General features: G+C 36.3%; 6 protein-coding genes across 7 annotated transcripts; 3 read left to right on the top strand and 3 right to left on the bottom strand.

The window, feature by feature from the left end:
• Positions 1–1251: 1251 nt before the first annotated feature.
• On the bottom strand, positions 1252–3603 carry LOC106328440 (transcription factor RF2b-like). The gene is made up of 4 exons (XM_013766884.1): positions 3113–3603; positions 2159–2291; positions 1994–2078; positions 1252–1917 (listed from the first exon to the last, which is right to left on the bottom strand). The coding sequence occupies exons 1-4, from the start codon at positions 3535–3537 to the stop codon at positions 1541–1543; spliced, it is 1020 nt and encodes a 339-aa protein (XP_013622338.1). The 5' UTR covers positions 3538–3603; the 3' UTR covers positions 1252–1540.
• A 3649-nt stretch (positions 3604–7252) lies between these two features.
• LOC106335795 lies at positions 7253–9974 on the top strand. Its single transcript, XM_013774409.1, has 8 exons — positions 7253–7590; positions 7720–7807; positions 7908–8618; positions 8701–8811; positions 8972–9034; positions 9123–9322; positions 9414–9517; positions 9592–9974. Exons 1-8 carry the CDS (start codon positions 7543–7545, stop codon positions 9710–9712), a joined length of 1446 nt encoding a protein of 481 aa, XP_013629863.1. The 5' UTR covers positions 7253–7542; the 3' UTR covers positions 9713–9974.
• LOC106335796 (U-box domain-containing protein 63) lies at positions 9815–11936 on the bottom strand. 2 transcript variants are annotated; one of them, XM_013774411.1, is made up of 8 exons: positions 11565–11936; positions 11222–11435; positions 10892–10973; positions 10763–10820; positions 10598–10686; positions 10408–10509; positions 10250–10320; positions 9815–10158 (listed from the first exon to the last, which is right to left on the bottom strand). In XM_013774411.1, the coding sequence occupies exons 1-8, from the start codon at positions 11932–11934 to the stop codon at positions 10026–10028; spliced, it is 1119 nt and encodes a 372-aa protein (XP_013629865.1). In that variant the 5' UTR covers positions 11935–11936; the 3' UTR covers positions 9815–10025. The 2 variants fall into 2 exon arrangements, with proteins under 2 accessions (XP_013629865.1, XP_013629864.1); XM_013774410.1 differs by having other exon boundaries at positions 11508–11936.
• A 1345-nt stretch (positions 11937–13281) lies between these two features.
• On the bottom strand, positions 13282–15557 carry LOC106328505 (pre-mRNA-splicing factor 38). Its single transcript, XM_013766959.1, has 6 exons — positions 15173–15557; positions 14699–14820; positions 14525–14615; positions 14325–14445; positions 14149–14228; positions 13282–13831 (listed from the first exon to the last, which is right to left on the bottom strand). Exons 1-6 carry the CDS (start codon positions 15460–15462, stop codon positions 13483–13485), a joined length of 1053 nt encoding a protein of 350 aa, XP_013622413.1. The 5' UTR covers positions 15463–15557; the 3' UTR covers positions 13282–13482.
• A 281-nt stretch (positions 15558–15838) lies between these two features.
• On the top strand, positions 15839–18859 carry LOC106333475 (zinc finger BED domain-containing protein RICESLEEPER 2-like). Its single transcript, XM_013771917.1, has 4 exons — positions 15839–16092; positions 16504–16969; positions 17054–17204; positions 17293–18859. The coding sequence occupies exons 2-4, from the start codon at positions 16895–16897 to the stop codon at positions 18627–18629; spliced, it is 1563 nt and encodes a 520-aa protein (XP_013627371.1). The 5' UTR covers positions 15839–16092; positions 16504–16894; the 3' UTR covers positions 18630–18859.
• A 1818-nt stretch (positions 18860–20677) lies between these two features.
• LOC106331794 (two-component response regulator ARR16) lies at positions 20678–22586 on the top strand. Its single transcript, XM_013770207.1, has 5 exons — positions 20678–21172; positions 21317–21399; positions 21522–21599; positions 21680–21750; positions 22432–22586. The coding sequence occupies exons 1-5, from the start codon at positions 21025–21027 to the stop codon at positions 22526–22528; spliced, it is 477 nt and encodes a 158-aa protein (XP_013625661.1). The 5' UTR covers positions 20678–21024; the 3' UTR covers positions 22529–22586.
• The last annotated feature ends 2225 nt before the right edge of the window (positions 22587–24811 follow it).

Genomic DNA, 24811 nt, shown 5'->3' on the forward strand with positions numbered 1-24811 from the left:
GGGTTTTTTTAGCTCATTGTGGAGAGAAAGTGAGAGATATGTTGTGTTTAGTTCACAAGAATGGAAAAAGAAGAAGGGTAAATCGATTTTGGGAGCATTAAGAGCTTCAAATTGGTTGTTCATGGTGGTTGTGGTATTGATGACAATGGCAATCTTGTAATTACTTGAAGATGATGAGGGTGAGAGAGTAAAGATGTCATTTTCGAAAAAAAAAAGAAAAAAAAAATTGATGGCATTTTCGTAAATTATATGAAAATTGATGGCATTTTCGTAAAAAGGAGGTTAGTTTTGTGTTTGACTTTAAGTTGTAGGTCAATTTTGCAAAAAGCCCAACTTTGAATTTACTTATAAACTTTTCTTATATAAATTATTTTTAATTTTTAAACTTAAGTGGAATTTTTTTTTTCAAAGTTAATATTATATATTTTTGATATTTTGTTCAAAAATTTTAAGAAGCCGTTTTACCTTTCTTTCACTAAAATATCTTGTACAAAATATTAGACAAATTAAATAATAAATAAAATATATAAAAGCAATCACCAAAGTTTTAAATTGGATAAGATGAAGAAGAATAATAGTTTATATAATGGAGAATTTCAATTTGTAAGTGTGTCCCTTTAAAAAGATATCCCGGTACGGGTTTGAGTCCCGGAATGAACATTTTTTTTAAATATATATATATATATATATCAACATAACATCGTCTTATCTTGTTAGTGGTTTACTAACTTCTGTTAAAGTCAATGTAGATTTAGGCACGTTTTAAAAAGTTTGGGTAGTTTTTCTTAAATTATAATTGAGCTGAGATCGTTTTTGGCACTGACCATTTGTTCGGGTCCTATTTGGCAGGACTGAAATTGTTGGGGCGAAATTGACACTTTTTCTGTTATGTCAAAACGACGTCGTTTTATCTTGTTAACGGTTGACTAAATTTTGTTAGAGTCAATGTAGATTTAGACACGTTTTAAGAAGTTCGGGTAGTTTTTTTGAATTTTAATTGAATTAAAGTGAACAACTAGATTTAATGTTTCTGATCAAATTATGTCGGTCTGATTCTAGCAGTTGAATCCTAGTGCGGTTTTAAGACAAGTGAAGAATCAGAAACCAGAAAGTGATTGCAGACATTAGGGTTCTTATGGGAGTAGTACTAAGAACTTGTGCTTGAAGCAAAAGTAACATGGAGCTATTAACCATCAAACTAAACTTTCCTACAATGTAAATTACTGAAACAACAAAAGAGAAGAAGTGATGTAAAATAAAAACAATTTCTTTTCAGGTTTAAGGCAAAGCCAAATCCAAACACAACCACCATTTTACAAGGATGGTTGCAGTTGGAAAAGAACATAAGGCTTTGGTAGCTCCCCCATGAACCAGGAAACAGAGTAATGAGACAAGTTGGAACCCCAAAACGCCCCCAAAAAGAGAAACCAGTTTTACAGAATAATGAATGTATAAGACAGAGATGTTACTTTTTGTTTATCTAAATGAGGTATCAATTGAGAAGAAAAAGAAAAGGTTTATCGAGAAAAGGCAGCCTCTCTCACATGGTGCTGCTGCTGCTTTCACTAGACCTACCAAAGTTTGAGCCATTGCTAATGTCAAGCCCCTGTAAGCTGCCAAGATGGTCTTCATGCACTTCCTCCGAATAGGAATGAGATTGACCAGAGGCGTTGGAAGTAGCATGATGCATAAGTTGAGGGTTTTGGTTGTTGTTGTTGTTGTTGTTTGGCTGGAAGAGATGAAACTGAGGAGTCATTTGTTGCATGTTCTGAGCATCAGCTTGCTGTTGAAAGAATGATTGCTGTTGAGAGTATTGCATGCGAGCCACTTGGAGGTTATAAGCATCAGAGTGTGAGACTTGTCCCGCTGCTGCGAACCTCAGCCTCTCGGCCTCCTTTTTCATTTTTTCGTTCAGCGCTGCGTAAGGGAAAGAATCATCAGATAAAATGACCTTTAAAACCGAAACAGAAAAGGAGGAGGATGAGAAACATACCATCACGCAACTTGGCCTTTTGTTCCACGGCCTGTATGCGAAGCTTGAGCTCTGTGTTCTCAGATAACAACCCAGCTATGTCTGTCTGCAAGAAGCAAGTTAATTATTAGGCAGCAAGCACAAGGGAAATTATCACAGCAAGTGGAGCTTGTAATAAGAAGATACATTGATCAAAGACAGGTGTGCAGAACGGGTAGCATATTCAGCTTGCAAGGTCTGGACTCTCCTCTCGAGCTGCATTATATACCGAGCCTTTCTCTCTTTTGAACGAGCTGCAGATTGTCGGTTAGACATTATCCTGCAACCATACACGATTAGCTACTGGAAGCAAATTATCAATCAATAGAGAATGCTGAATGTTTCCACTCTAATGTTTAGAACAGCATTTATAAGACTTGAATCATCAATTAGACTACCAAAATGATATGTTATAAGACTTGAATCATCAATTAGAATCTCTCTAACCAAACAATATTGAACCGACGAATCAAACAAAAAGCTAGGGGCCCATCACATCATTTATGAATTGCAATAAAAAATTCGACTTGAGATTTTAATCAGACAAAAGCATACTGATGGGACCCTCATGGTCTCTCTCAAACAAAAAGCAGCATAGTAGAAGCTAACAACTATATTTCAGTTATCACTGAGATTCGAGAATCAGAGTCAAAGAACATTGATGTAACCAAAGCCGGTTCGAAACCATAACTCGCAATTCTCATACAGTTTGACCACTCTACAAGGAAATGTTATAAGACTTGAAACTTATTCAAGCCGTACAAAAAGTACCAAACACAAAAATAAAATAATATATATATATAATACTTATGGGACCCTCATAGTCTCTCTCATCCAAAAAGACGTAGCAAATCAAGCATACTAGAAGCTAACTAAATTTCAGTTAATTATCGTTGAGATTCGAGAATCAGAGTCAAACAAAAGTGATGTAACACCTAATTCATCACATCACATCAACATCAAAAGATATATAATATTATAAAGAAACCGCCTTTTGTAAAACAAGACATGTCAGCTAGTCTTAACGATCTAACAAGAACCAGATATACGTCATCAAATCATTAACATAATTCACAAGAAACGAGCCAAAAAAGACGAAACCTTTTAGCTCTCTTGGGATCAACAACCCAAAGCTCAGCGAGTTTCTCAGGAGTCATGGGTTTCTTAGCCTCTATCGACTCCAAACTCGAAGACCCATCAACGGAGACACTATGCCTATGTCTAGGCCTCGAGCTCCCACCTTCCTCCTCTCTCCCTCCACCTCCACCATTTTCAGCGGGAAACGGGTTATTATTACCCGGTCCGGATCCGAGATTCTCAATGTCCATGAAGGAGCAGAAGAGGTCATCTTCGGATCCAAGGTCGTCGAACCCGCTGAACGTTTCGGAGAGGTCTAGATCTTCAGGGAGACGGAATTGAACCTCGGAGTGGGCTCGCCGATGGTTGGGGCCTCGAAACGACGTCGGAGATGGGTTGGTTAGAGGTGGGTGTTGGTTTGGTTTCGCGTTTGAAGGATCATGATCCATGTCTTGGATCGTTCTTCTCCCTCTCTTTCTTACAACTGTCTATTACCTTGTCCGATTCGGACAGCGAAAGAGAGAGGTAAAAGATATACCTTGTTTTTATGATATAAAATCTTTTTTATACCATTTTTGCTCTTTAATACTTTTAGATTTGTTGCTCAAAAAATACTTTCAGATTTGTTGCTCAAAAAATACTTTTAGATTTGTTGCTCAAAAAATACTTTTAGATTTATCAAAACAAATAGTTTAACAAACCAAAAATATGAAAATAGGAATATTGAAAAATAAATATATCAATGTTGTGGTATATTTTTGGGTTCTAAAAATGTTTAAATAAAATTTTCAGATTTTGTTCTAAAGCATGCAGATTTTAATTTTCTTCAAAACATGGCTTAGTGTAAATCGAAATCCACATTTTGTTAGTGAATATACTTCGATTAGAATAAGTAATCCACATAAATACAATTATCTAAATATTTTTGGAATGCACATTTTCGGTTAACCTATCACTTTAAATTTTGTAGAATAAAAAATCTACAAACGACTCAAAAATCTAATATCTGTAGAAATAGATATCAAACATGTTGTCTTGTTTGTACATATAGTAGAATATGTATTCTACGAATAATTATAAACAGATTTACGAAAATATGGGCAGTGCAATTATGAAAATATTTACAAATACTTTGTTTTCATATTCGAAAAAATTGATTTTGTCTACCAAAAAATTTAAAAAACACTTATTAGCCTTTCTTCTTCAAACACCTACGTTTTCTCTTGATTTTTCACAAAATTTTTTCCATGATGTATATATATGCTTCGTGTTATGTATGGGAATCAAGAAGGGGATTCTCCATCGATGAAGATAAAAGGGGAAAATTACTCGCTTTTTTAATTAAGATTCACTTTAGAAGAGTTATAGAAAATGGTTTTAGGGGATTTTGGTTTCGAAGGAACTGATGTCGATTAAAAGTTGATTTATCTACCTATTGAGTTGATGAATACATCAGGATATTCAATAGTGATCATCACATGATGCATATCTATGCACATGTGATGTATGGGAATTGGGTGCAGCTACAAGATGGAGATTCTCCGTGGATGAAGGGAAAAGGAAACGTTTATTCGCTTGGAATTGTGATCTACTTTAGAAGAGTTATAGAAAATGGTTTTAGGGGATTTTGGTTTCGAAGAAACTGATGTCGATTAGGAGTTGAGTTATCTGCCTATTGAGTTGATGAATACATCAGCATGTTCAAAAGTGATCATCACATGATGCATATCTATGTCTCATGTGATGTATGGGAATTGGGTACAGCTACAAGATGGAGATTCTCCGTGGATGAAGGGAAAAAGGAAAAGGTTATTCGCTTAGAATTGAGATCTACTTTAGAAGAGTTATAGAAAATGGTTTTAGGGGATTTTGGTTTTGAAGAAACTGATGTCGATTGGGAGTTGAGTTATCTACTTATTGAGTTGATGAATACATCAGCATGTTCAAAAGTGATCATCACATGATGCATATCTATGCCTCATGTGATGTATGGGAATTGAGTGCAGCTACAAGATGGAGATTCTCCGTAGATGAAGGGAAAAGGGAACGTTTATTCGCTTGGAATTGAATTCTACTTTAGAAGAGTTATAGAAAATGGGTTTAGGGGATTTTGGTTTCGAAGAAACTGATGTCGATTAGGAGTTGAGTTATCTACCTATTGAGTTGATGAATAAATCATCATGTTCAAAAGTTATCATCACATGATGCATATCTATGCCTCATGTGATGTATGGGAATTGAGTGCAGCTACAAGATGGAGATTCTCCGTGGATGAAGGGAAAAGGAAACGTTTATTCGCTTGGAATTGTGATCTACTTTAGAAGAGTTATAGAAAATGGTTTTAGGGGATTTTGGTTTCGAAGAAACTGATGTCGATTAGGAGTTGAGTTATCTACTTATTGAGTTGATGAATACATCAGCATGTTCAAAAGTGATCATCACATGATGCATATCTATGTCTCATGTTGATGTATGGGAATTGGGTGCAGCTACAAGATGGAGATTCTCCGTGGATGAAGGGAAAAGTGAAAGGTTACTCGCTTGGAATTGAGATCTACTTTAGAAGAATTACATAAATGGTTTTAGGAGATTTTGGTTTCAAAGAAACTGATGTCTATTTGGATTTGAGTTATCTACATATTGAGTTGATGAATATATCAAGATGTTCAATAGTGATCATTGCAAACAATCGCGAACTTAAAAAAAGAATCTATAAAGCTAGGGAAGACAATTCGATTAAAAAAAAGAATCATTCAATTCGATTGTGTGTAACCTATAAAGCTAGGCAAGACAATCCAAATAATTGACATTAATTTTAATGACAACAATAACTAATAACTGATACCAAGAATAACCAATAACCACATAAGAAAACAAAATACAAGAACAAACCAATTATGACCAATCTCTTCATAGTTTATAACGCATGCACAATAAAACAAATAAGACAAAAAGCCAAAATTAACAAATATTTTCACAAAATCTTTTCACAAACTTGTGTGGTAACAACAAAACACAAACTCAAAAGAAAATCAATGTTTTTCACAAACCCGAATGGTAACAACAAAACAAGAACACAAACACAAATAATAAACACGAATCAATTTGATTTTCACAGAGATACGATTGAACAACATGAAGAGAATGAAAATGAAATTGTGGGAGATTATCAAACACTATAACTAGGCCATAGAAGAACCGACAAAGAGATTATCAAAATCGAGATATCAAGCATGAAAATCAAATACGAAAGGAGATGAGTCGACGTTACATTCGATTTTGACGGGAGAAGAAGATATTAGGCCGAAGATAAAGAGATTTACGCCGGAGTAGAGTTGAAGAAGAAGAGATTCACGCTAGATTATAGTTGATTTCAGTTGGAGTCGTTGTCGCCCTACGAGAAAGAGAGGTTCTCTTTGTCGCTTTACGAGAGAGATAGAGGCGGCGATAACGAGAAACCAAAGAAATTAGGTTATATATATATATATATATGATATGGAGATTTCTTATGTTTTTATTTTATTTTAATTAGTTTATTTTTATATTATATATTTTAATATTTTCATAATTTTTTGTTAATTGTATTTTCGAAGGGCACTATTGGGTTTTGCATATCATTTGTCTAATGGAACAATTATATGTTGGGATTATCCCATAAGGATAATATATGTGTTTTAGATCTAAAAAAAAAAACAGTTTCCCCTTAAATAAATTAACCAAAATTAAGTATATGATTTACTGCCAAAACTAGTTTTTCAAAAATTTCAGAATTAAACTTAAAATTCACATTTATTATATGTTTCCAGTTTTAATTAAAAAAAAATCTTTATTTTAAGTAATAGATTTTTAAACTTAAATTACATGTAACTTTCTTTATTCATCATTTTAAATATTTAATTATATAATCTCAATATTTAATTAAATTGTGTTTATCATAATATTAACAGAAAATTATATAAATTTACGTATATGTTTATTAAATAAAAATAAAATCAAAACTTGAAAATTCAGCTGGATTGGTTAAAATCGGTTCCCAAATTAAAGTTCGGTCTGGTTTTTAAAACCCGTACATTCTCAGAACGATGTCGTTTTGTGTAGCACTTTATTTTATTTTGCTAAAGAGCCCTAACTTGGGGATGTGATGGAGAATATAAAAGGGTAGAAGATAAGCGGCGGAAAACGCGAGGAAGCTCTCCCTTTATAACACACCTAAAAATAAAAAAAAACCTTTCACTTCTCAATTTGAATTCAAAATCTATTTCTCTTCCTTCTACCATCGATCTACCATCTGAATCTCACTCACTCAACACACGGATCCTAAACCCTGAATCATTTCTTCGAATCTTCACTTCTCTGGTCGCTTCTGCTCTTCTTCCCAAATCTTCCTATTTGGACTCGGTCTGCGCAATTGGGCATCTGGGTTTCTCGAAAATCGATCTCTTGCTGGTGTGGAAATGGATGAAAAGAGAGGGGTTTCGTCTGAACCGGCATCGATTCCTCCGGTTTGCTTCTTTCTAAGCTTTCCCGATGACTTTTCTATGTTTCATCGAAGTTCGCTTTTTTCTTTGTTATTATTACAGTTTGCTTATGGGTTTGTGTTCTTTGTCTCTGGGCTGTTCTCAATTTTGTAGCTTTCGGGACAGAAGCGTGACGGAGATGGATTAGAAGAGAGAGATGAATTAGGGTTTAAACGTGCGAAAGTGCGAGATCTGGATTCTGGTAATCTCTGTTTAATTCAGATTTAGAAACTATCTTTATCACTGAGTTATCCCATGGGTTGTTGAAAAAGGTTCCTACTGTTTCTATGTTTATGCTACAGATACTAAAATTAGTAGTTTGCAACCAAGACTAAGTAGTGGACAGATGTCTGAAGTGCTTGTGGCTCCTGCTGCTGAAGGTTTAGGAAGGGTAGTAGTGAGAGAAAAGGATGTTTCCGCTAAAGATGATAATAGATTGGTTGCTAATTCTGGAAAACAGGCTTTGCCTGAAAAGAATGTTTTGGTTAAAGATGATAGTAAATGCCAGTCACAACGAGGGGGACAAGTTGATGCTGTTTCTAAAAATAGCAGCCTATTGAAACCGAGGGAGGTTTCTGAATCCGTTGTTGTTAGTCCACGAGATCCTTCGGTTTCAAATCAGATGTGTGGTGCAGAGGGTTCATTGGAAAAGTCAGATTCGATGCGGCGGTGGATGGAAATGAAGCGAAATGGTTTTCTCTCTGGCCCTTTGGGTGGAGTATCAGCACCGAGCTCTGCAGCACCAACTACTCCTGTTGAAGTACCTGCGCAAAAGCAGCAGAAGAATAAGAGACGAGGCGATTCTGTAAAGAAAAGAAACGAAGCTCCTAGGAAGGAACAGCAGCAGGTAGATAGGTTCTCGAATGTTACCGCGCCAAGTGGATTGCTGACGGAGTTGAATCCTGGGATCATTAACCATGTCAGGAGCAAGAAACAGGTCTGCTCAATTATTGAAGCGTTGATTCGAAATGCTACTCATGATGGGGAAAGAAATACTGATTTGAATGTAAGAGGTATCTATATCATTCCCATTTTAATCCATTAAGATGTCAATGTTAGTCAATTCAGACTTTGATCACTCTCTCGTTTATCCAGGTTCAGTCAGAGAAGATAAGGCACTAGCCTTTAAGTTACCATCTTCTGGGGCATCTGATCATGCCAACTCCTTTACAACCCCGGAACAAGCCACGTCTCTAGCTGTTCAAGGTTAGTGCCTTTTACTACACTTATTCCTTGTTCTTCTAAATGTCTTGAGTAGGTCAAGTCTTGTGGTGGAACATGAAGAGTTTTGTTAGTACTGGTGCATGATGATTAATTTATTGCAGAAAGAAATGCTTAAAAAGGAAAAACGTTTGTTTCTTTTTAGCTGCTACCGTAGCATCTCAATGGTTGGATTTTCTTCACCAAGACCTCAGTGGACGGCTTGCAGGTGTGTGTGTGTGTGTTTTACGGACAGGGGCTTCTCTGGTTAATTGAGTTTTTAGTAATCTGAGTGAGATGTTATGATGTTATTGCAGCTGTGCAGGAAAGTAAGAACAGAGTTCATAATATCTTGACGGCCGAGTTACCACTTCTCGTTTCATCAAAAGAGTCTTCTTCTACGAATGTCTCTGGTGATGTTACTTCTGATAAAACAGGAACAGAGACGCATCATATTAAGTGGTCTGCAAAATTTGATCAGATTAAGAAAGCTCTTTTGGATGAAGAGAAAGATCTGGTGCGTACATATCCACTGACTTTCAAGCAAAGAATGATTATACCCGTGGTTCTTAAGCTTGAAGCCATGTTTTTTTTTTTGAAATTCGCAGGAACAGTCATTAAACCAAGTGAAGGAGATGCAGTCACGATGCAACGAAGGTCTACGACAAATGGATGAGTACTCGCCTTTCAGTTCTCAGTCATCAGATTCAAGGTGAGTAAGTTGAGACCAAACAGTATCGTAGAAGCATAAAAGAAAGACCGGTCTAACCAATTTTCTTGATGCAGTTTTGGGAAAGATGGTAGCAGTGTGGAGACTAGTATGGCGGTTCAGGCGGCTGCAGCTTCTATTTTTTCAACCTGCAGTTTTCTTCTGTCCATGATGAAGCCGCCGGCTACTAGTTCCTAATCTGGAGACTAGTATGACTCGACCACGGCTATTCCCACAGCCTATTGTATTTTGGGTCCTCACTTGTGTTGGTTACCCATATGTAGTGTAAATAACACGGGGTTGACAGTTTTTGTCAGTCGTATATGTAAACATATAGAAGACATCTGTTTTTATCAATGCTACAAAGTTAGCATTTGCTTCAATACAGATGTCTCTTCTAAGAGAGCAAAGTTTCCTTTGAATAAAAAACACACGACTTAATAAAGAGATTTGTTGTCTCGTTGCTTTACTTCATAATGAAACATTAAGAAGAATTACATATTCTGGTTTGCTATGAACTAGACAGCCAAGGCGGCGCCATTTCGGCCACTGTTACCTCAGAAGGTGAGTTGTCTGGAATCTTGGCAAGTGAGCAATGTTGCAACTTAATAGACTCTGCATTGTCCACTGTCTTCACAACATACCTGAAATTGAAACCCATATTTGTTCCCAGAGCTTTAGAATCTAATGGATAAAATGAGTGCAAAGTTTATAGCAAGAGGAAAACGACTTAACCATCCATTTAAGCAATGTGTCATTATCACAGCCTTGCGTCCCACAAACCGTGGAGGTGTCCTTTTGTTTCCCTGAGCCATAGAAACTTTCGTTTGTTAAAAACATGAAAGTAGCATCTTCTAGATTGTGTAATTCAGGTATGGTGGAAGAACACAAACCTCTATGATGATTCGATCTCCAATGGAGAAAGGACACTGAATGCCTCTACTACTACTCTTAGGAGTATCTGTGATGTTTGGAACACAGAAAGTTCTCTTGTGCTGCAGATCAGAAGAAAGAAACTCTGCTTATCTGGTTTCTCATTGTAAATGAGATTACACTGTTTACATATGTAAAAGAAACACCAACCTGATCGGACCTTTCTTTCCTTCGCTTCAACGAGTGAACATGATCTGATTCTTCTTCTTGGCGGAAAGCATGAACTACAATTCTGAGAGCTGAACAAACCAATAACCTTGATCAGAAAAGAAAAATATAGCCTTTCGCTGAAACTAGTAATGTGGTTAAACTCACAAAGATTTGGCTTTTCTGACCCTTCTGAAGTAGGCTGGGAACAAGTGAAACATGCTTTCTGACAACAAATATCTGATTAGTGAGTCTCAACAAGAAATCCTTGAACGGATTGGTTGAGAAATCATTTACCATTCTTTTAACTTCTTTTAAGCCTCCAGCTCCGAAAGAATGTCCACAAGGCAGTATTGTAGCATCACTCATCAACGCTCCGCTATCAAAAAACAAAGTAACACATGTAACTAAACCATCCTTGAGAATGTTGACAAGAACTAGCCTCTTTAAACTACATGCACTTGTTTCATCACTTTCTCTAGAAGAAGGTACACATTCCATTCCACCGCAGCACTCACCAAACCTATAACGATCCTAGTTTGACAAGAACTAGTCTTCAAACTACATGCATTTTTACAACAGTACTCATCAAAGTTCGGAAGCATGCTAAAAAAATCCTTTACTTACGTGACAGGATCAGAGAGGATGGACTTGAGAGACTCCCAAGAGCTGACACTAGTGCCTCTCTCCTTCTCCACAGAAGCAAAATCTCGCTTTGCCTGCGTGTTACATTGGCTGGAACTATCATTAGTCATCATCACCTTACGGCGATCCAGAGATGCTTTATCCTCTTCCTCCTCCTCGTCCTCCTCTCTCACAACTAGTTCCCAACCAGCTGAACCTGAGTAAAACCAAGAATTAGCTACTGAGAGATTCAGCAATCGTGGTGAACTAACTGTGAGCTAGTATATACCTAGATCTTTACTTTCTCTGTTGGTTTCTGCAGGTACAGAGCTACAAGAATCAATACCAGGCTGATCTAGAGAGCTGCCTCTTCGAATACAAACGACGTCCTCATCTTCATCATCTCCATTGGAGTATCTCATCTCATCCTTCTCGTTTCCGCAGAAGCCTTGCCGGAATCCGGAACTTTCGAAACGACGACGATCGAGCTCCCTGCTCTTGTGACCGGGCTCTCCGACGCGGAATCTCAAAGATTCGTCTTCAACATGGTATAGGAACCGAGGATCGAGGCCGTCGTTCATGGACATTGCTTTTCCGCCGGAAAATTCGGAAACTTGTGGAGACGGAGGGGAAGCTGAGAGAGTGAAGGTACGAAGAGCACAGAGAGGATTAAAACGACGACGTGGGAGGGACAAGAGAAGCACGCGCGTCGTCATGGTTAATGATTATGTAACCGTATCATTTTACCCGCAAAGTTTCTTGTGGGTCCCATTCAATTTCATGGGCACTGTGGCTTAAAGCCTTGGTAAAAGCTAAAATCCCAGATCCGAAACCAAACCGGAAAACATAAATTTGTACCGATTTAAATTGTAAAATTATATTTGAATCCACAATGTTATTGCGCAAATTCAAACAATTTACAAAATTTCAAAAGAGAAAATGACTAGGGTAGCACTAAAAAAGTTTTTGTCATAAATATAGCTTCTAATAATAAAAATGACCAAAATAGCACTTAATGTTTTATAAAAAGAGATAAATATACATTTATACTTCAATGGTAAATTAATTTAGACATTAGGGTTTAGAGTTAATGGGTGGGGTTTAGGGTTTAGGGGTTTAGGGTGGGGTTTAGGATTTAGGGTTTAAGGTTTAGGATTTAGGGTTTAAGGTTTAGGATTTAGGGTTTAGGGTTTAGAATTAGGGAGTGGGGTTTTGGATAAGATTTCAAATTTTGAAAAATAAAAAGAAAATTAAATTTCTCAATAGATAAAATGCTATTTTGGTCATTTTAGGTTTTGAGAGCTATTTTTGTGATATAAACTTAGAAATGTGCTATTTGGAGATTTGTACATCCCAAAATCCAAATATCTCAAAAAAAAGTCTGTAAAACTCGATTTGAAGATTCATACTACTATCAAAATAAATATTTAAAAAAAAAAAAAATATTTAAAACTTAAATATCTTAAATATTTAGTTTCAATATCCAAAATAGATTCAGACTGGTAGACTGTTGTGGGCGGGTGTAAAAGCCGTTCCACACATGGGTACAGCCATTGAGGCTGAAGCGGAAGCAATTCGTTGGGCCGTAATATGGTTGTAGAAACAGACTCTCTTGTACTGAGCAAGATGATTCGTGGGGAAGAGGAGGTCTGGCCTATTCTACAACCCTTGTTACAGGATATAGTCCATGTGTTGAAGGCAAATCCGGGGTTCAAAGTGGTGTTTTATCATAGAGATGGTAACAATGTGGCAGACAGGAGAGCAAATGAGGTTCTTTCTTTTTTGAATTATGTGCCTAAGTTATATTCTGTTACATCATTGTGGTTGAGTTAAAAAAAAGTACTTAAATGTGTCTTACACAAAATTATAAAATATATTCGAATTCCCCAAATGTTAATTAGCCAAAAATCGAAACATATATAATATCCGAATGAGCTTTAAATAAACTGAACCTGGATTACCCTGGTCCGGATCGGCCATGCCTAAGTTGCCTACTTTGACTAATACGTGATACTGCCATGTAATAATGCCATATACCGGTGAAGCATCCGGTTTAAACAAGATATTATGACAAAATCAGAAAATATTGCGAATAATCCGGTTTAGAGCACACAATATCCTGAGCACTCCATTTTGTTCATCAAGACTACATCAAAGATTCTATAATTGCGAAAACACTCACAAACTCCTTACATAACAGAGATAGGATGTAGCAGTAACCGGATACATGAACCATGTCCCGGTTTGACAGGTTTTTCTTCGGTTTATTTCAATGGTTTCAGTCCCAGAGATGCTCTGAGTCTATTAGCTTCTGCAATCTCAGGATCTGGATGATCCGTACCATCTTCCTTCATCTTCTCCTTCTTCTCCTTCTTCTTCTTAGGTTCCTCCCTATCATCACTCTCATGTCTCTTACGATCCCTACTCCTGCTTCTACTCCTCCGCCTTGCCCTCTCTCTTTCTCTGTCTCTGTCTCTGCCTCGTTCCCTCTCCCTGTCTCGGTCCCTATAGTGATCTCTATCTCTGTCTCTCTCCCTATCCCGGTCTCGACCACGCCCACGTTCCCTCTCATAGTCTCGATCCATGTCATAGTCTCTATCATAATCACGGTCCCTGCAAATGATAACGTGTCAACATCAGTGATAATGACATGTAATAAATACAAACACAATGAGGTAAGCTATTGTAAGAATGTTTGATCCATCATACTCCTTACTGTACACTGTCAGTACAGTAAAACCTGTTGGGATCTCTACAATTTCAATTTCGGAAGCTGTATGAAGCCGCTGATGGCTTGAGATGCCATAGAGGAAACAGACATTCAAAACAGAGAATACTAGACATGGTGCGTGAGCACTAACTAGATCAAAACAGCTTCCACAAACATACCACAAGAACATATAGAATGGTAAGGGCAAGGATTCAGATACCTGTGCCTATGACTATCACGTCTCCTTTCCCTGTCTCTGTCCCTATCTCTTTCTCTTTCAGGACTCCTACGGTAGTGATCCTGTAAGCGAGGAGGAAGATGGTATCAACACAACAGTTGCTATATATAAACAGAGATGAGAACAGATACAAACTATTGAAGAACAAAAGCAATGACCTTCTCGTCTTCAGATCCGTCAGCCATCCCTTCATTCTCCTCTTTTTCCTCTTCTTCTTCAAAGTCGTCTTCCAAAACACTCTTCCTCGGCTCTAACAAACCATTCTGTTCAAGCGTCCACCTATCATCACAGCAAGTCAGCAACACATTAACCAAAAATCTAATATTAAGCTATATACTTGTATAGCAAAAGAACAAACCTTTTCTTCAAGCGTGGCATTGCGATATCACAAGAATAGTCCTTGGTTAAGAGCTCCTCAATGACTTCATCCACATGCGTCAACGAAAACCCTACACAAACCCAAGGAGATAAACCTCGTTAGTGAACAAACCAATCAAAGGTTTTAACTTCATTGAATGAAAACAAAACTTACTCCCATCAGATAGCTTTTGCCTCACTTTACGGTAGTCATTGTAGAGAGGCTCGAGGTAGCGATAGACATCAACATCAGAGCCAGTGAGACGGAGATAAAACGCACCTAGAATACGAACATACCTGCACAAACACAAAAGAGTCAACATTCTTAAGAACCAATCTTAAGGCGCAGGAATCTAAAGCTAGCCAACCATACATATGCTTGAGAAACAGCTAAGACCAGAGTAAACGCATCTAGTATACGAAAATATCTGCAGAAACACAAGTGAGTCAAATCTTCTCAAGAATCAACCTTTATAACACCCAACAAGCTTGATAATCTTAAGAACGAGCTAAGACTAGGCTAATTGCAGTATCAAACACACAAGACTTTGGTCAGAAACCCTACTCGTAATCCTCTCAAGACTCAACCTTTATAGCACCCAAAACGTTGCACTATCAAAAGAAAAGAGCTTTGGCTAAGAAACCATACTTGTAATCATCGTTCTTGATGAACTCCACGACGATCTCTTTCTCAGGCTGGATCTGCAGCATCTTCAGTATCAGGCAAAGGAAAGGAGTGGGCTTGCGGTTACCACCGAAGGTTCCGCCAACGTGGTCGAGCTCCATAGCCTTATCTACAAGCGTCTCCGCCGTGAGGCCGAAGCACTGCTCCTTCCAGAAAGTGTGATTGTAGATTTTCGTCCGCACGATCTTCTCCACCAGATTCTGAGGGTTCGTGCCTCTTATGTTCTTCGCCAACGGATCCGTCCGGTTCGCCATGGTCGTAGGGAGAAACCCAGGAACCGCCTAGTCGCCGGAATAGCTAGGATTAAACGACGAAGTTTCAGACACTAGGGATGGCTTCGGAGAGAATATATTCGAAAGATCGGCTTTTGATATTAATGGGCCTTGATTTAATTAGTAGGCCCATAGCGAGAAGAGATTAATAGGCCTGGGCAGATATCCGAGAACCGAACAACCGAATGGAAACCGATCCGATAAAACCAGTTTGGTTCGGTATCGGATCTTCTAAATAAATCAAACGGTTTATGTTTTCGCGGTGTAATGGTGGTCGGTTCGGTTCGGTTGAAAACCGAGAACCATTTGATTACCTCCGAAACCCGAAGATCATTTGATTACCTCCGAAACCCGAAGATCATCGAAACACTCAGACACAACCCTAGCCCCCATTTGTTTCCCTCTTTCGATTACACCGAGATACGCAAGATCCTCTGCGAAAATCACAACCAAACCTTTCCGAAATCTCAACTTCCGTATATCCTTTCCGAAATCCTTTCCATAACCCAAAAATTCGATGGAACCCTTTGTCCATCTCCTATATATGTTGATGCGTATCGTTAGACTTCACAAGCCATTCCACCTCTTTAAGCAGAAAGTAATCAATCTGAGGTGCTTAGTTTTCTTTAAATCATGTATCTTTGCTTTTCACTTTTAGATTCAGGTTTAAAGCTTGTGCTTTTTAGTTTTAATCTTGAAAGACTTAGATACGAAGCTTGAGTTGTCGTTTATGATTTTGATGAGTCTTAATGTGTTTTGTACCTTATTATTCTTAGTGTAGTTTGTGTAATAAGTACTAAGCCTTGTGATGTTAGTTTTTTGATCTTAGTTCATCATCGTTAGTTCTTCTTGTTAGTTCTTCAATATTAGTTCACTTCTTCACTTCATCGTTTATGATTTTAGTTCTTCATCGTTTATGATTTTGATCTATGTTAACCGCAAAAGACTAATATTAGTCCTTCACTTCTTCTATTGTTTTCAATCTCATCTGTAAAGCTAATAATTTTTTTTTTTCTCTTGCAGATGACATCCTCAGCTTTCGATAACCAACAAACCGATGTTGATATGCAATGTGAAGACCAAGTGTACCAAGAGACAAGTGCTAATGCGAATGCCACATCTGGAGCATCCTCTCAGGCGAATAAGGTGAAGAAGTTGGTTGTGCCAAGGTCTCGTGTGTGGGAGCATTTCACAAGAACCAAAGAGACCCGAGACAAGTGTGTATGTCACCATTGCCACAAGATCTTTTCATGGGCATCCAAGTCAGGAACTTCGAACCTGAAGCAGCATCTGCAAATCTGCAAAGAACACCAGTCGTTCTTAATTGGTCAGAAAACGAATCAACAACAGATTGGTAATGAAGGAAATCTGAAGCCATCTAAAGTTTCTGAGACTGTTTTCAAAGAAGCGTGTAATGAGTTGGTGGTGTCAGCAAGAGTTGCCACTTTCACTCATTGAAAGTACATCTTTCAAACACTTCTGCAATAAGGTAACCTTGTATAATTTTGCATTTCTAATTCTCGTTTTAAAGTCATCTCAAATTAGTTACTGTTTTATTCTTTTAAATTGAAAGGTTAACCTCTGGAAGCCTCACTCAAAAAGGACTGCGACCAGGAACATTGTGGAGATGTTTGTGAAGAAGAAAGCTGCATTGAAGAACTTACTCTGCACAAGCAAACAAAGGGTTTCCCTTACCACTGATATTTGGACTGCTCAAGTGACAGGTACGACATACGTTTTAATACTCTTTGAACTTACTGATATTTGAACTTACTCTACATACATTTTAATTATGTGTTTCATGCATATCAGGAGCAAGTTACATGGTTATCACAGCACATTTCTTTGACGAATCGTGGCAGCTGAAGAAGTTAATCATTGGCTTCAAGTACATCATTGATCACAAAGGTCAGACAATTGCTAATGTTCTTTTAAACTGTTTAGAAGACTGGGGAATTGAGAAACTGTTCTGCATCACAGTAGATAATGCAACTGCCAATACTTCTGCTTTAGGGAGGTTCCATAGTGTCTTTAGCTCAATTTCCCCTGATGCTTTAGTCTTAGATGGAAATTATTTACACATGAGGTGTGCTGCGCATATTATAAATTTGATTGCTAAGGAGGGGTTGCGTGATTTAGGCGATAATGTATTAGCTATCAGAAATGCGGTACAATATATTCGGTCTTTTACCAGTAGGGTCAATGCTTTTGATCAAAGAGTCACAACTGGTAAGATGACTCGTGGTAGCTTACCTTTGGATGTAAAGACTAGGTGCAATTCAATTTTTCTTATGCTATCTAGAGCATTACAGTTTAAGGTAGCATTTGATAAGATGGAAACAGAGGATAGGCTGTACAATGACTACTTTTTGGAAGTAGAAAATGGGGTTAAGAGGTGTGGACCACCTGCTGCTAGCGACTGGAGTGGTGTTGAGAAGCTGATTCGGTTTTTGGTCATCTTCTACAACAGCACTTTGATTGTCTCTGCCTCATCTAAGGTCAATACATACAAATGCTATGGTGAGATAGTGACAACTGAGAGAAATCTCATTGGTTTAGCGAATAGCTTAGATTCTGAGTTGAAGTTGACAGCATCTGATATGTTGAAGAAGTTTTTGAAGTACTGGGAAGGTATCAAGGGTCTTAATAAAATGTTGATCCTAGCGACAGTCTTTGATCCTAGGAATAAGATGCATTTTGCTAAGCTATGTTTTGAGAAACTGTATGGGAAAGACAGTTATGAGGCTAAGAAAATGCTAGGATCAGTGATTGATCTTCTCCAGAGCATGTTCAAGGAATACAACTTGCGTTTTAGAGAGTCTTCCGGCCAGCCAGCACAGTCAACTCAAGCGTCTAGTGTCCCTGTTCCAGAGTCTCAGGAGCAAGCATCAGAAAGAATGGAATTGGTAGTTGATGATTTTGGGTATGAAAGGATGGATGCTGTGTACAAGGAACTTGTAGCTGAAAAAGGTGAGGACACAAGGGATGAACTTGAGGTTTACTTGAAGGAAGCTGTTGAGACTCCTAAACTCTTACCGGGAACCGAGTTTGACATTCTTTCATGGTGGAGAGTGCACAAAATCAAGTATCCGGTTCTTGCAGAAATGGCCAGAGATCGAGTGCATTTAGCACAACTGGCAGAATATTAGAACTGCACAGAAGCTGCTTAACTCACTTCATGATAGAGGTTTCTTCTGTGTAGCGAGTAATGGATGCATGCTGATATTAAACTTACTGAAAGGATCATCACAAATGAACAAATTCTTGCCGAAGTTGAACATCTTGATAAACTTGAGGAAGGTATGTTTCTTCTACTTAAGTTCTCGTCATTAAAATTTGTATATGTGTTCTCTTACTAATTTGTATACTGTTCTTTTGTCAGAGTTTGAGGTTCACAACCTTGGTGATTGAAGTCTCGGTTTTGAAGTTTGATGGTTGAAGATTGAAGTTTCAAGTTTGAAAGTTTTAGTTTTTTTTCATTTCATTGAACAATGTTGGTTTTTGTTTGGTTTTGGATCATGAATCTTGTTTGGTTTTAATTTCAATAATTGTGATTTTTATTTGGTTTTAGATTCAATAAAATTATATGTTTGGTTTTTACGTTTGTGACTTTGTGTTTCATTGTTGACTCTTTGTATACATTTATGTCTTGATGCACAAGACTACAAAGAGAATGTCTTAGTTTCTTTTTAGCTCGTTTGAATCTTTCTCGATGCACAAGACTACAAAGAGAATGTCTTAGCTCTTTTTAGCAAGTAATTAGTGTTAAACCAAGTACAATTTAGTGTTTCTTAGCCCAAAACTCGATTAAGCTCCGACACCCGAAGTGTAAACCGGGTACAACCGGTTCTTTGGTATGGTGCTAAACCCGAACCGAACCCGATAAAAACCACACCGAAACCGACCCGAATTTTTAAAAGATCCGAATGGGGCTGTTTATGGGAGAACCGAAGATCCGACACCCAATTGCACCCGATCCGAAACCTGAATGGGCCACCGAATGCCCAGGCCTAGAGATTAATATGCCTATTAGAGACTGAGGTGATAGTTGGACGTCCATTAAGGTCATTATTTCTGCAACATTTGAATAATCAATTTATTAGTTCGGATCCGTTATTTCGACTAATTCGGGTAAAAAAATTTAAAATCTATTTTACAATTAAAGGAAATTTGGTATGAATTGCCTCGAATAATTATCGGTTCAGTTCAAATATTTAAATTAGGAACCATCCAGAAAATACTCTAGTATTTATTTCTATTATTTTTTATCACACAGTTAATTCTAGTTTTATTCTATGTTCTAAATTCAAATGAACTAAATTAAACTTGGTCGAACTATATTTACTCATCATCCAAAGTATTTTTTGTTCAGTTACCTATCCGGTTTTGAAAATATATTGACAAAAACCAATTTAGTTTACTTCGCTACTGTATCTTTACATTATGAAAACTAGATTATTCTGTTATGGAAATTTTAAAGTGGGTGTTAAGAACGGTTCACACTATAACTTGCATTACTTCAAATATATGAAACATATTTTCTATTACTGTGATTCTTAGATAATCTTACAAGAAAGGGAAAAGACTTATACATGGAGATCTCTCTTTCTCTATACAATAGAATGATGATCCATTTGCAACTAAATGATTATTATATTTTCTGCTTTCACCTGTTTCCAAGGATTTGACCCAAAACAGGGAAAATATAAAATAAAAAGTTGTATCAATATCTAAAAGATATATCTTATCTACTTATAAGATCCTCAGCAGATCCGTACGACTGTCACTGACCCAGATAAGTTTCTTTATTCAGTTTCTGAAAAGAACCAGTCTTCCATATCCAACACACAAATTGAACACACGCAAAATATTTCTACATGTCAGATAAACAAAATCATATCAAATCGGTTCTTGATTTATTACAGAGGATCGAAACCTAATAAATATCTTTTCATATATCATCATGATATAACGGTTGCACAAAAAAAACCTTCATGATATAACTTGAGTTCTATACAAAATGCATCTCACTATCTACATTTTTGTATTATGCAATAATTCAAAGTGGTCCTAAAGAAAACAAAAGAACCCCACACACGATTCCATGAACATGACCTAACAAGTAACTCCATACAAAAGACAAATACGTGCAACTTTATATGTATGATGACTGATACTGAAACTATAACCCCTAAAAATAAGATATCACGAGATATCCGTGATATTCTTTGATGCAATCTTCTTCCCCATGCTCTTTTTCATTTTAATTATGAGGAATTAAATAGTTGGTGATAATAATAATAGAAGAAAACCATCATAAATACCATCACCAGAGTCACATGACTCTACAACTCTTCTGAATCTGTCACTTTCTTTCTACATGTAGTCTTGTTGATTTTTGAATTTGTTTTTATTAGAGATGGTGGAGAATTAAAAGCTATGTTCTGAAGGGTGTATGTATTAATGCCAGAGCCAGTCTTGCTTCTTAGATCATTGTCAAGTTGTTTTCTTTCTCAGTTACTTGATATCTAAGGAACAAACGAGATGAACAGTGGCTCTTGTTCTTCTTTAATGGAAGTGGGTTATGATCACCATCATCATGGTCATGAAGAGCTTCATGTTTTGGCCGTGGATGATAATCTTATTGACCGTAAACTCGTAGAGAAGTTGCTCAAGATCTCCTCTTGCAAAGGTTCCATTCTTTTCTTGCAACCTTCCCATTTTCTCTGATTTGTTTCCATTTTTTTTTTTGCATTTTGTATATTTCTCGTATTATTTCTTTTTATAATGTGATATTTTTTTGGTAAAAAATGTGATGTGTGGTATTTTTTTGTAGTTACAACAGCAGAGAATGCGATTAGAGCATTGGAGTATTTGGGTTTGGGAGATCATAATCAGCATATGGCATTGACCAATAATGTAAGAAAGATCTATAGGTTTCCTCTTGACACAATTGCCATAGGTCTTGTAGGACCCCAAAAATCTTGATAATGGTTGACAAACCTATGGAGAAAACTCAAAACGTGTTTCTTTCTCTCCAGAATTTGAAGGTGAATCTAATCATCACAGACTATTGCATGCCAGGAATGACAGGCTTCGAGCTACTCAAGAAAGTGAAGGTAACAAACTATACATAATAACCGATATTCTCATTTGTTTAATTCAATTTAACAATCCTCCCATATGTGTTCCGTGGCAGGAGTCATCGAATCTGAAAGAGGTCCCTGTTGTGATAATGTCTTCAGAGTACATTCCTACTCGCATCAGCAAGTAAGAAAAATTGAGATCTAATAACAAGACCTCGTTCTCTAGTGGAAGTAATTAACTAAGGGTATGACTGGTTTCTCCACTACCATCCGCAAACGCAGTTTTTACGGTTGGTAGCGGTTGTTGGCGTTTTGCAACAATCGTTCAAACCGTTCCAAACCGCTTCAAACCGTTCTAAACCTCATAAATTCAAAAGCTGGTTGCAGTTAGCGTTTGCGGTTGCGGAAGGATAATTTTTTTTTAAAAAACAATATAAATACAAAAAAATATTCAATAAAAAATTTAAATTGGAATTATAAAAATACTAAAATATATCTATTATATTTTAATTAGTATTATAAAATTTAAAAATAAAAATATTTTATATAATTTTTAAAAATTTAAAACTATAATTTTCTAAATATAATTTTTATATTTATTATAATATTATGATTTTTGATATTTTTATAATTATATAAAATGTAAATATTGTTAGTTTATTATTTAATTGCGGCTGTATTTGATAGTTAACCGTCATAAGTATGCCGCAAACGCACCAACTTCTAACATCAGAACCAGTCATACAAATCTCTTAGAACTGCTAGAAACCGCAACCACCTACATCCGCAAACTCTCGCAACCGCAACCGCTGCGTTTGAACCACTAAGATCATCTTGTGTTCTGTTTTTGGTCTCTTAAATGCAGATGTTTGGCTAGTGGAGCTCAAATGTTTATGCAGAAGCCTCTGAAACTATCGGATGTTGAGAAACTTAAATGTCATCTCATGAACAGCAGAAGCTGACCATGAGAGACTATATGTAGCCCTAACCATATAAGTATTTCATTATTTTGGTTCTTTATTTGATTGTGCTACATGTTTCTTTTTTGTTTCTTTTGAAAATCAAGAAATGTTTTCAAAATGTCTATAGTAATCTTGAGTTACACAAACACAAAAAGAAGCGTAAGAGATCAAAGAAAATGATTGTGGTTATGAAGATGGTGACGATGTCTTTTCTCGTCCAAACCCTAAGCAACAAATAAATGGACAACACGATAAGAAGAAACATCTCCTTATTCCTAACCACTGAAAATGGAGGCCACACGCAATAACAATAATTAACGAAATTGATGACTTTTGTGGCCATTGTTGCAAAAGATTGTCATCGTTTCTGATTTCACAACAAATCTGTGAGACTGCGCGAGGAGAAAAAATAAGAATCTCTGGAGTCTTGTGCAGCAAAAAAAGGTCTAAGTTTCTGTTTGAGACAAGACTATCGAAATTCGGAACACGAGTTTCTTGTTACATGGATGCTTCCTTTTTTTTTTTTTTGAACAACATGGATGCTTCCTTTATTGTATAAGATTATTATTACTTTCTAGACGGAACCTGATCAAAGCATCGACCAACCAAACCTTTTGTTTAATGTTCTCTTTAACTGTGTGTATCGCACGATTTCTAGACTTGTAGTATAGTATAAGTATAATCATGATATATTTTATAATATGACAAACCATGCCATTATCATACGATACAAGTTGGCTATATCGGTAGTCAATTTTCAATAATTCTATTAAAAAAAAGATAGATGTGGAATTAGCGGAGCTTATTGAGCTGATACGTATTGATTTGGATAATGAATTGCGGAACTAAATGTTCACCAAACTCTGACCTAACTTATCTAAACAATATGAAATCTGAATCTCAATCTAGTATGAGATTAGGAGTGGTCAAATCAAATTGATTCGATATGAACCGAAGAACATGTGATCTAAATTAATATCTTCTTTTTGATATATATTTAATAGTTGAAAGTTCAAACTTCATTAATCTAAGTGGTTTGAGTAAAATTTTACTAGTGCTTGTACATTAAAATTATGAATCTGAATATCAATCTATTATAAATTATACGGACAAATATAGAACATAGAAAAAATTATTAGAATCATTGGAGTTATGCAAATAAAACTGTATCTTCATGGTTTGTGGTAATATTATATATTATTTTTTTAGCAACTTTTTTTTTAAAGTTTTTTTAAAAATAATTTGTCCATTTATGCAGTACCAGTTTTGAGGAGAAGCCATGGAAACATGTTCTTCTGGCAGCTTCTATTACAATAAATAAAGTTTCGACGGCTAAATTTCAAAATATCTTGTAGCGCAGTTGGTTAATGCCATGAAATTCTTAAAGAGGTGAGGGGTTTGATTATGTTATGCTTAATCTACTATTTCTTGTTAGTTTTAGAATTTTTTAGGCTTTCGGTCTAAAATATTTCAGACGGGACCTGACTTATGTCATCAAAATACATTTATTTTTGGTCCTTTGTACAGAAAAAACTTTAAATTTAAACATGTTTTGAACTGCAAAAGTGAAATAGTCACCAGGGTGTATTCAGCTAAGAATTTCAGATGATTTGTATTATAATGACAAATCCACTGTTATTCAAATGAGGATTTTAAAAATCACTTTAAAATCCAGTGTTATTGAACTTGTCATTTTAACAAACACTCTGAAATCCACTGTTATTCAAATGAGGATTTTAAAAATCACTTTAAAATCCAGTGTTATTGAACTTGTCATTTTAACAAACACTCTGAAATCCACTGTTATTCAAATGAGGATTTTAAAAATCACTTTAAAATCCAGTGTTATTGAACTTGTCATTTTAACAAACACTCTGAAATCCACTGTTATTGAACAAAATTTAAGTTAGAAATTTTAGAGTGCTTTAAATATTTTTAGGGTATTTGAGAGGAGTTTCTTAGTTATAAAAATAAAAAATCTAAATCTCATGGTTTTAGATGAGATTCTAGAATTCTTTAACAAAAATCACACAAAATTCTAATACTCACTAAAATCATCTAAACACTCACTAAAATCAAATAACTTCAAATTTCAGATTCGATACACCCTCCTTAGTGACTTCTAAAAAAGTGATTTGTAATATCGTTTGAGGACAAATCAGACATTGCCCTTCACCATCTCACCATTAGGACCAAAACTTATGAAGAAGATTATGTGAAGATTAAAACAAAATTTTCAAGTTTTTGATAATTAACACATTGACAATCACACAAAATTGGATC

Source organism: Brassica oleracea, chromosome C3, assembly GCF_000695525.1.
Source record: "Brassica oleracea var. oleracea cultivar TO1000 chromosome C3, BOL, whole genome shotgun sequence".
NCBI classification, from domain to species: Eukaryota; Viridiplantae; Streptophyta; class Magnoliopsida; order Brassicales; family Brassicaceae; genus Brassica; species Brassica oleracea.

What these genes read in the sequence shown, in the direction of transcription:
- LOC106335795 (XM_013774409.1), top strand. Translation starts at nt 7,543, where the DNA reads ATGGATGAAAAGAGAGGGGTTTCGTCTGAACCGGCATCGATTCCTCCG. An exon ending in AACCGGCATCGATTCCTCCG is followed by an intron (nt 7,591 to 7,719) that starts GTTTGCTTCTTT and finishes TCAATTTTGTAG; the next exon opens with CTTTCGGGACAGAAGCGTGA. An exon ending in TACTGATTTGAATGTAAGAG is followed by an intron (nt 8,619 to 8,700) that starts GTATCTATATCA and finishes TCGTTTATCCAG; the next exon opens with GTTCAGTCAGAGAAGATAAG.
- LOC106331794 (XM_013770207.1), top strand. Translation starts at nt 21,025, where the DNA reads ATGAACAGTGGCTCTTGTTCTTCTTTAATGGAAGTGGGTTATGATCAC. An exon ending in ATATGGCATTGACCAATAAT is followed by an intron (nt 21,400 to 21,521) that starts GTAAGAAAGATC and finishes CTTTCTCTCCAG; the next exon opens with AATTTGAAGGTGAATCTAAT. An exon ending in ATTCCTACTCGCATCAGCAA is followed by an intron (nt 21,751 to 22,431) that starts GTAAGAAAAATT and finishes TCTTAAATGCAG; the next exon opens with ATGTTTGGCTAGTGGAGCTC.
- LOC106328440 (XM_013766884.1), bottom strand. Translation starts at nt 3,537, where the DNA reads ATGGATCATGATCCTTCAAACGCGAAACCAAACCAACACCCACCTCTA. An exon ending in GATCCCAAGAGAGCTAAAAG is followed by an intron (nt 2,292 to 3,112) that starts GTTTCGTCTTTT and finishes GTATGGTTGCAG; the next exon opens with GATAATGTCTAACCGACAAT. An exon ending in CACACCTGTCTTTGATCAAT is followed by an intron (nt 2,079 to 2,158) that starts GTATCTTCTTAT and finishes TGCTTCTTGCAG; the next exon opens with ACAGACATAGCTGGGTTGTT.
- LOC106333475 (XM_013771917.1), top strand. Translation starts at nt 16,895, where the DNA reads ATGAGTTGGTGGTGTCAGCAAGAGTTGCCACTTTCACTCATTGAAAGT. An exon ending in TCAAACACTTCTGCAATAAG is followed by an intron (nt 16,970 to 17,053) that starts GTAACCTTGTAT and finishes TTAAATTGAAAG; the next exon opens with GTTAACCTCTGGAAGCCTCA. An exon ending in TTGGACTGCTCAAGTGACAG is followed by an intron (nt 17,205 to 17,292) that starts GTACGACATACG and finishes CATGCATATCAG; the next exon opens with GAGCAAGTTACATGGTTATC.
- LOC106335796 (XM_013774410.1), bottom strand. Translation starts at nt 11,934, where the DNA reads ATGACGACGCGCGTGCTTCTCTTGTCCCTCCCACGTCGTCGTTTTAAT. An exon ending in GAGATCGAATCATCATAGAG is followed by an intron (nt 10,321 to 10,407) that starts GTTTGTGTTCTT and finishes TCTATGGCTCAG; the next exon opens with GGAAACAAAAGGACACCTCC. An exon ending in ACACATTGCTTAAATGGATG is followed by an intron (nt 10,159 to 10,249) that starts GTTAAGTCGTTT and finishes TTTCAATTTCAG; the next exon opens with GTATGTTGTGAAGACAGTGG.
- LOC106328505 (XM_013766959.1), bottom strand. Translation starts at nt 15,462, where the DNA reads ATGGCGAACCGGACGGATCCGTTGGCGAAGAACATAAGAGGCACGAAC. An exon ending in ATGCCACGCTTGAAGAAAAG is followed by an intron (nt 14,446 to 14,524) that starts GTTTGTTCTTTT and finishes CTGTGATGATAG; the next exon opens with GTGGACGCTTGAACAGAATG. An exon ending in ACGGATCTGAAGACGAGAAG is followed by an intron (nt 14,229 to 14,324) that starts GTCATTGCTTTT and finishes CCTCGCTTACAG; the next exon opens with GATCACTACCGTAGGAGTCC.